Genomic DNA, 9980 nt, shown 5'->3' with positions numbered 1-9980 from the left:
GCCCTCCCGACGGTCGCCCTGGGACCTCGCCTGCGACGCCGCCCAAGCCTTCTGTGCCCGACAGCGGCAGCTACGGACAAGCAGTATATAGTCAGCTACCTAGCAGGCGTACCCTCAGAGTTTCTTCTCTTTGGATCCTCCCCTGCTAGGTCAGCTTCATTTGTATTTGCTTACCAATGTTCACGCTTTGGATCCTCCCCTGCTAGGACCTTGATCTCAGGCCTCCGGGGTTGCCCTTACAGCCAGTAGGAACACAAGCGGGGAAAGACAACATCATGTGACTACGTCCCAAAAAGGACAATCAAAAACACTGCCACTCCCAATATGGGGTTGCTGGTTTTCATCTTCATATAGAGAGCCGAAACTTCGGTTCGGCAATAATAAAGGAACTCCCCAGCCTCACAAAGATCGACTGTTTAGCATTTTAGTGTTAGCTGCATGGTATATGATTTGGAACATGCGAAATGAAAGACGTCTTAAAAATCCTAATAAAACTTTCCAACTTAATGAAATACATGACCGATAGCTAACAATGATAAATTCAATAAATTCAATACTTCAATGTGATAGAATTTTGACAAATAAGAACAAATTTGATAAATTAGCTATTGACCACCAAGTAGTACTTAACACTTGGAGTGGGCTTTTGCTGGATGAAGACTCCTTGCGGATAACTGGATATATGAAAAGGGGGGTTTTAGTGGGTATTCTACCCTTAAAGAAGGGTGTTGGATAAGCCGCACCATGGTAGGAGTCCCTCACTGGCTTGAAAACATGCATAAAGGCATTTCCCCTGAGCTTTACTTCCCGGCATTTTACTGGTAGTTCCAGTGCACCCAGTGGTTGTTCTTTGGAATGCTTCTGCAGACTGAAGTTCATTATTTCCAACGCTCCAATATATATATATATATATATATATATATACATGAACATTTTACTTGCTATAGTCCATATCATGATATATTTTAGCCCAGAAAATATGCCAAGACAGTGACAGTTGGGGCTGAGTGATCAGACAGTATATTTATAGCATTTTAGAGGTCTAGGGTGCAGTTTTTTGATCCAGTTTACAAACTGGTTTATAAACCAGGGTTGCTAAACCTGGTTTGGAAAGATTTCACAGGCCTCCTGGTTTATAAACCAGGCTAGTCACGTGACTTAAGTGATCTGACTACTGCCAGCTGATCAACATTATGAATTACAGGTCCTGTACATAATATATAGCAAATTATGACCTGTACCATAGGTGACTGAGAGAAAAGAGATATGAAGGTAACCCTTTCAGCTAGAATTTAGGACTAAATTTTTTGATATTGTGACATTAAAATGTCACATGCTTGGTTGCCTGGTTTACAAACCAGTTTACAAACACCAGTTTGGGACACCAAAAATTATAAACCGTTTTTTAATACTCAAATCTTTAAAAACTGCACCCTATTAGAGGTCAATTTATGACCTATGAGGTTCAGATGGGTTATATAACCACTGGAAGCACTAATTGGAAAGATCCGAAGGTTTCATGATTCCAAAGAGGAAGCCTCATGACAGGGCAAAGCAGCGAGCCGGCCGTGCTTTCCATCTTGTTCTCGATGGTGGAACTCGCACTCTTGTGTTAGAGACGCTGCAGGGCTGCGGTTGCTACCGCCAAGTGCGCTCGAAAGATAAGCACGCCCAGGCCGCATGTGCTTGTCGCCTGGCAACGGCGCCAGTCCCCACGCATGCCCGACGGGAAGGGCCCAGAAAACAAAGAGCGCGTCCGAGAGACAAAGACGGGGCGCCGCGAAAACAAGGGCGAGGACGATAAATCGGGTGATGACATAAGCACAATCATTCTTCGCGGGGACTGTCATGACAGCGCAGCCATTGTCGTCTCAATGGCTATTGACGAGGAGACGGGTCCATTGTTTCGAGGGTGGATATAAGAGGGAAGGGGACGGACAAGGACAGTATTGCCTGCCCTTTGACGACCGACTCTTTTTTCTTCACGAACCCGCTCTCGTTTTTTGGTGCGCTCTCCCCGCTTGCGCTCTGCGTTTTCGCTGACTGTGTTCTTCCAGAATCGCCGTGCGATAGTCTCTAGCCATGTCTGCCATCTCCCATGTCGTCATCTATCTCACCCGCCCCCTTTCTGCTGCTGGTGTTCCTGCCACGTCAGTGGCGACTGCCCAGGCCATCCTCCACGCCACACTCTCGGCGCAGCCCTCCGCGTCGGGAATCCTTACCCTTGCACCCCTCGCTGCACCACCCACCCCGCTCCTTGCCGCCGCTATCGGCGCGGCCATCCAGTGGCCCGTGTGGTACCATGCGCTCGCCGGTGATGCTGAGGAGCTGACCGTCGTGTACGGCCCTGGCTTCGTCAAGGCCCGCATTGGTGCTGGCCCACTCTTCGATGTCTGGAGCGAGGAGACCCAAGGGAGTGTTGTGCGCATCTCGCGCCAGCCCCAGGCGCCCGCACTGTCGCTGGCCTTCCGCCGCCGCCCCATCGTCCTTCCCACGCTGTTCGCTACCCCATACGACGACAACGACTCGAGCTCGGATGATGACGACTCCGACGCCGCGTCAGACGCATCGTCGTCGCCGACGGTCTACTCCCTCTCCCCCGATTCGCCCAAGGGCAAGCCCTTTGCGTTGCCTGCTGTCGCTGGCGTCCGCCCTTTGCCCGCTGTCCCCAAAACTGTCCCTGTCGCCCGCGCACTCCCTGTTTTCACTCCGGAGCCCGCGCTTAAGCCCGCAACCAAGTCGGCAGGGAACACGACGACCGCGTACCTCTACAAGGGTGGCGTCACCCGCGTTATGACCGGAGGGGTGATGCTGGGCCCCCGCGCGCCGGCCAAGCCCAGGGCCACTCGTATTCGCGCATGAGCACCGATACTTGACCGGGAAACCCTCAAACCCACTCTTCTTCCGGGCGCAACACTTTCAAAGTTGCGCGACGCCGAATCACTCAAATCCACGACTACCACGCGAATCTTTTCAAAATTAAACGACATTCTCCATCCACGACTCTTGTAGCCCTATACACCTACCAACCTGTCTCGTTTGCTAATACGCTGTACTGTACCCTTGTATTCCTCACTCATCTGCACTGTTTCAATACTACTGCCTACCTTGATGTCGCGACTCTTCGGACGGATTTTGTTGACGAATTGATCGCGCAGTCAGCTGGTATGACACATCACTGAAGCTTCCTTCGCCCTTCATGCGACGTTTCTGGCGACCGCTGCAGCTCCCTCTGCTCCCTCCCGTTGGCCATGACCGTAGCTTTTTGTGCGTGGATGCGCCACCGAGGTGTAGGCAGAGCGGTAAGTCATCTGTTATCACATCGGTACTCAAAACCAAGGGGGTATCAGAAAAAAAATAACGGAACATATGTTGGACTTTTTGTTTAAGCCCTTCCAGGGGACCCACCGACCGTGACTGTGACGTGACATTACCATATTAGGAAGGTAATTCACACAGTCATGTGATCTCATAGCATCAAACTCCGAGTCAGTCAGTCCTCTGAATTTCCAAGAACATTAATAGAAACATAGACTTCTAGCTATATATATATCTTGTAGACAAAGTCCTGATATAGTCATTGTCTTACAAATCTCACTCCAGAGTACAGATATCCATCCCCATATGGTCTGATTTGTCACAATGTTCCATCTGATGATGAGATACTGAAAAATAACCACTTGTGAGATTGTTGATACTTAATTATGGATGTATAGTGCACCAAACAGTACTTGTAACCCATCCTAAGACAATTTTGACTTACCATTTCAGCCAAAAAGTTTCTTTCAAAAAAATTTTTAAGGGTCCGGAGGGGGGACCGACCGACCATCCCGGTTGTCACTTTTTGACACGTGACACCCCCTTGCTCAAAACCTACTGACACACTTGTCCAGTGCGCTGACTGTCTGCCAGTATCGACATGGTGCACATTGCGATCGTTTAATTTGCGGAACTCCGTTTCCCCCGTGTCCAGCGGCCCAGCGCTCCCAGCGTCTGAGTCCAAATCACAGTCCGGCTGCTCGCCTCAGTCGTCCCCTCGTGGAGCGAGTCCGAACTCTTGGACTCAATTGTCGGTCTGCATCGATGGCCCACCGCTGACGACGATGTCACGGTCTACTGCGCAGCGTGCGATCGTCTGTGTTGTCGAGGCGTTTGGGGCCCTTCCTTTTCCCACCCGTGCTCGATCGAGGGTCGTGGTGTGGGAAGGAGGAAGCGTCGAGGAAGATGTGTGTGCCAAAATAAAATTAGCGATGACTGATTATTTATAACTACGTGTTGCAGGCCCCGCGCACCAACCGCGCACTGAACTTTGAACACGAGCTGGCTGCCTCTCCACACGGGTACTTCAATCTGGATGCCCGCAGATGGCCCGTCTATGGGCTTGACCTCGTACTCCGTCCTGAGGGTGCAGGCGGCATGCTATTGCAGACTTTCGCATGGGGGTAAAGCCACCGGCTTCTGCAGACGCCGTTTCCCAAGATCACGAACGGTCCTCCTTACAAATGGGGGACCACAACGTACACGCTCAGGGAAAGTGGCGGCTTAGTGGCTCGAAGTCTACGTCAACGCCGTGGCCTGTTGCTCGGGTAACAGCTCAGGGTCTCGCGCGGGGTATATAAAGCCCTGGATGCATGCGGCATTTGTGCGTTTTGTTCTGGCCTTTTGCCCCCATCTCACGAACCCTCTCACCCACCTCACGAAAAGGCATCCACGATGCGTCTCGCGACTGCCACAGCTCTTCTTAGCGCCGCCCTTGTCGGCGCCCAAAACCAGGTCTGTCCCCGCCCGCCTCGCTCTCAATCCAATCTGAGGAGTTACCCTGGCAGATGGTCCAGGTGCAGGTCGGCGCGGAGACGAGCACCCCCGGCGGGATCTTCCAGTTCATGCCGAACAACCTCACCGCTAGCAACGGGTCGGTCATCACGTTCACCTTCAGCGGCATGTGCGTCTCTTTCTTTCCTTTAGCTCTTGTCGAGTCCCCCCCGCTGACCAGCCCCAGCCCCGGCAATCACAGCGTGACGCAGTCGACGTTCGCGGCGCCGTGCACGCCGTTCAAGGGCGGCTTCGACTCGGGCTGGGTCGAGATCCTCGCGAACACGAGCACGCTTCCCACGTGGCAGCTCACGATCACCAGCGACCAGATCCGTGCGTCCCTCCCCTCTTCAGCGTTCCTACCCGCCTTTTAATACTTTATTGACAAAGCTATCTGGTTCTACTGCAAGCAAAAGATCCCCGCGCCGCACTGCAACGCGGGCATGGTCGGCGGGATCAACATCAAGCCCGGCCCGAACAGCCTCGCCGCGTTCGTCGCCGCCGCGCAGAAGGCCCCGCTCGACGTGTGTCCTCCATCGCTCCCTCTTGTATTCATTTGCTGACGCAGTCGACAGATGCACGAGGGCGGGCTCGTCGGCCTCGGCGCCTCAGCCTCCGCGCTGCCCGCCATCGACGGCGGCGCGACGCTTTTCATGACCGACAGCGCGACCGCCGGCCCGCAGACCGCCGCCGGGGGCTCCGCGGCCGGGGCAGGGACCGGCGCCGCACCAAGCGGGTCCGGGGCGCCGCCGCCGAGCAGCGCCGGGCGCCTCGGCTTCGATCCGGCGCTGCTCCTTACGGTCGTGGTCGGCGCGATGGCGGGCGCGGCGATGGTGCTGTGATGTAGACCGTAGATCGTAGACGCGCAACGAAGCTGCTCTCTGTCTCGGACTGTGATCAATTACTTATTTATGTATCCGAAATACTACATAACAGACCGTTTGGCACAAGTAAACCTAAGGATGCCAGCCGCTGCGTTGGATAGGGTGCTGTAAGTATTTTGGCTAGTACATCAGCAAAAAGTGGGAAACCTTTTGACAGCTGGTGACAGCCACAACAATTGCGCCGTTTGCAGGGCCTGAGCAATGTCTCAACAGGCCTTGCAATTAACCTGGGAGGTTGGTTATTTTGGGCCAGGCCTTTGTCAGTTTTATATATTCAATAAAACCCTGTTGAGACCTTGCAATAAGATTACCAGCATAGCCAGAGCTTGAGAAACACAAGACAATCCTTGTTTTGTTATTACAGTTATATAAAAAACTTTTTAAGACAATTTATGAACTAGTGGAGATGACTGTGAGAGTACCATAATTTGTGACCATGACTGCTACTCAATAGAGCCTGAGGCTAGGTGCTGGTAATCAGTATCTAACCCATCTGCCCCATCCTCAGGGCCCAGATCATCATCTCTTTCCTCATCATCCTCTGTGTCATAATCTGAATTGCGGCCATCTGACAGCTCTTCTGCTGCAGAGTCATAATCCTCTCCCTCTGCATCTAATTCATCATCCCCATCCCCAGCCATCTCCAAAAACCCACTATCCAACTCGTCCTCTGGATCAGGCACCGCGTGCGCAGCAGCTGGGTTGGGCTGCTCCGGCTCGTCTTCCCAGTCCTCCTCTTCAAGTTCAAGCTCCTCCTCGGGTTCATGTGGCGGATCGGGAACAAGGACTCGGTATGAATGGCCGACACCACCTCCCAGATATCGCATAAGCATATCGCGGTCGACAAAACTGATATATGTCAGTTTTTGCTCAAATTATGTATGAAATCAACTCACAAATTCACATAGTGGTACTTCCAGTCATTGAAATCACCCTCGCGCCGCCCAATTGATTGGTAGTAGACTCACTCAGTTACCCCATGTGCATATGCGGGAACGAGATGTGCTTCGCGGATGACCTCATCAGGGTTGACAAAGCCATATGCGTTGTCATCGTTCTCTGGAAGGAACTCGATTCGATGCAGGCGTCGACGCTTGAAGCCACCTTTCCAAGTCTTGTCGAGGCGAAAATGCCGAGCAAAGAGCAAGCAGACAGTTTTTGCAGGTGTAAGACGCCCAAACTCACGGTACTGTACTTCACAGTGCCAGACGCCAATGACTTGTGAATAGGAAAAGGGGTGGTCGTCAACAGTGTCCTCTGGAGAGAGCGTCATGACATTGGCGTGTGTGCGAGGGTTCATCGAGTCTTGCCCTCGGCGAACGTCATAGCTTGTGTAATTGACACGTAGGACCTTGTGGATATAGATACGCTCGTTCGGAATATGGAGTCGGTTTCGGTCATCAGCCGTGTACTCTGACCCATTGCTTGAGTAGTCAGGATGGAGAAGACGTCCCAGTAGGTGGGTCTGCAGCTTGAGCCGGAAGTTCTAGTCAGTCCAGCAAGTGAGTCAGGTGAGTCACAAGAAATAAAAGTTTACCTTGAAAGCAGGGTCACCAAGATGTTGGTCGATCCAGAAATCGAGGTTGATGTGGACGTTACGGCTAAGCGAGATATGTACGTGTTCCTCCGGAGGGGTATACGGGAGAGCTTCTGCCTGCGCAAAACTGAGTGTCGGGTCCTGCAGCTTCGACACATTTTTTGCTGTCCGTTTACGTTTTGCGCCATTCGGTTCTGGCTGCGGCATCGTACGGAATTCATCAGCAATCTTAGTGAGAGCTGCCTCGCGGCGCTCAAGGTTGCTGATCTGGGTCGTTGCGTTGTTCTTGCTTGTGTGGTCATAGAATGCCTTGCCACGTTTGTGCTCGAGTTCACCCTATTTTGTCTGAGTATGAGCCCAGGCCAGAATAAGAGGATTACGATAAACTTACCGTAGCCGTCGAGTACGAATCTGTAGTGCCAATAAATGGGATGGTAGGCACGTAGTCACCAAGAAAGTGTGTCTTGACAGTGTTGGCGTTGAACGTTTTGATTTTTGTTCCCGCATTGGTCTCTGGTGGGGGTGCAGTGCCAGTCCGAGCAGCCTCAGCTGTTTTGCGGACATATCGTCTCCGTCGCGCAGCTTCTTCGCGGGGCAATTCCCGGGTAACAAAAGTCTTGCATGTTGTTCGGGTAAAACGTCGAAGTTGGTAGCCCAGGTCCCGTGTTGCCTCCTGCAGGTGCTCAAGGGTATCGGTCGTATGAAGTCGAAGTTTGGCCAGTGCGTGCCAGAAAGCAAAAGCGAAAAGTAGATCAAGGATGATCTCGTTGTCCTCAGAATACTGTTCGATGTCAAGAAGGTTCTCAAATACGGGCATTGAACACTGAACAGTCTATTAGATTGACCCTACTATTGAAGGAAAACCTACCTGAAGCATGTCTTCGTAGTCGCGCGCAGCCAATTTCTTCATTGCCGAGGTATTGTTCGTGAAACGGCGAATAGTGTCACGGCTAAAGGTAGGCACAAGACGATATCTAAAGAGAAGAAGATAAGCTAATTAGTATTGGGGTTTACAGACAGAAAGGACTGACCGGAGATTGAGGTTGGTGATCGCGTCACCACCATGAGCATACAGAATGCGTAGGAGATGGACAAATGCGCCTTTCCACACCCCGAGCTCAAACTCGTGCATCAAGTCAGGAGCAAGCATCTGGTACATATCCCATATATATGGCTCGACTTGAAGGAATGCGCTCTGGAGGTTCATGAGTTCGGAAACATGAAGCCGAGGCCTCAAACAGACCTGTGTCGGGACCCATGACTCAGGTTGCAATAAACCTTCAACTTGTTTGCCTTTGATAACCTTCTGGCAACGGTATATAAAGTAGCGCGCGCGTGAGACCATGGACTGGTATTTCTTTGTCGGCTGTCGCGCCATTTTGACGCGCCGGTTTGCGTCGTTGACAGTTCCGAATTCGTGGAACATCTTTGTGGGTATGGTACATCGTGGACATTGGCAGCGACCAAGACCACGAATGCAGGCAAGAAGAACCCTGATATGAAATTAAAGCACCGATCAGAATACTAGATTTTGTTTACTTCTCTGGGTAATCAGCTGAGTAGGTAAAGATACGGAAGTAGAATCGGCGGAAGAGACCATCAGGGCAAAGAATGACGACTCCATGCTTGCACGCTTCCAGAAACTCGGCATCCAACAGGAACAACCAGATTGCGTGCATTAGCTCGCGCCCGACATTGGGTGATGACCTCGGGACGTGGTGCATCACCAGTTTCAGCCTTGAACCAGTCGAAGAACGTGTCAGGAAGCTAAAAGCAATAGTGAGTGAGATGTGTTATAAGAAACTAAAACAAACCTTGGGCATATACGCAATGTGATGACATGCATGTGCTCGTGGTTTGCCGCGAAGCCATTTGGAGTAATTGCCGAAGAACAAGTAGAGCGGCCATAAGGACGCTGTTCCGAAGTTTGCGAGATGGGTCGAGTCGGACCAGAACATGAGTGCGACAATGCAGCGCTCAAGAGTACAGTTGGGTTCTGGAGGTTGGAGTTGCAGCTTGTTATATTCACTTATATACGCCTCCGATGAATATATTTCGTCATAGATTCGTTGAGGTGGTGAGCCATCGTTCGGTTGCCAAAACTGTCGGAAGGGTGTAAAGTGGAAGGCTTTGGCGGTTTTGTCGGCCAATGATGCCTTGATAGTTTCCGTGAGATTGCGAAAGTGTAGGCCAGGAACTGTGTAAGACAACAGCGGCTCGTCATTCTTGCGTTGTCGATGGTCCGGGACTGGAATGTTGATGCTCGTTATCTGCCAGCCATCTTTGGCTTGTCCATCTTGGCCACGAAGGAGGTTGTCGAAGCGCTGTGTTTGTGCTTTTAGATCGAAGTCCATCAAATCTACCAGCTTAAATAGCGGGGGTTTGAGATAGTGGAGGAGTTTGAGTGCTTCTCCCAAGCTTTTTGTCGCTGAGCCCGTCCACATCCAATTCATGAAACCCCACACTGTGAAGTTTCCAAACGGTCCATAACTCTCGCTTTTCGCAGCCATTCCGAGGATTTCAGATGGTGCCGCCAAAGGCGAAAGCCGTGTTTCACCTTGGGACTGTCGATTGGGTTGCGGTGGGGCAGGAATGTCGGAGAGATCATTGAGAAGGATGTCGGAGTCTGGATTGTAAGTCGGGAAGCAAGGATATTCACGGAACAGCCCAAAGTTGTTGATTGGGGTTCGTACAGTCTATTCGATATCGGGAGGCGATGTTTCGAGCACCTCAGACACTTCCTGTGG

The 9980-nt window shown here is 51.6% G+C and overlaps 2 protein-coding genes across 2 annotated transcripts; both read left to right on the top strand.

Annotated features, from left to right (window-relative positions):
• Positions 1–2082: 2082 nt before the first annotated feature.
• Positions 2083–2862, top strand: MIND_00185600 (Zn(2)-C6 fungal-type domain-containing protein; the record flags this gene model as incomplete). The annotated part of the gene is made up of 1 exon (XM_037358766.1): positions 2083–2862. One exon carries the CDS (start codon positions 2083–2085, stop codon positions 2860–2862), a length of 780 nt encoding a protein of 259 aa, XP_037223861.1.
• A 1765-nt stretch (positions 2863–4627) lies between these two features.
• MIND_00185500 (uncharacterized protein) lies at positions 4628–5654 on the top strand (the record flags this gene model as incomplete). Its single annotated transcript, XM_037358765.1, has 6 exons — positions 4628–4642; positions 4705–4773; positions 4827–4942; positions 5000–5145; positions 5203–5336; positions 5388–5654. 6 exons carry the CDS (start codon positions 4628–4630, stop codon positions 5652–5654), a joined length of 747 nt encoding a protein of 248 aa, XP_037223860.1.
• Between the last annotated feature and the right edge of the window lie 4326 nt (positions 5655–9980).

This window comes from Mycena indigotica, assembly GCF_014461135.1.
Source record: "Mycena indigotica strain 171206Taipei chromosome Unknown Mind.scaff0002, whole genome shotgun sequence".
Taxonomy (NCBI): Eukaryota; Fungi; Basidiomycota; class Agaricomycetes; order Agaricales; family Mycenaceae; genus Mycena; species Mycena indigotica.
This window is presented reverse-complemented; position numbering and strand designations above follow the sequence as displayed.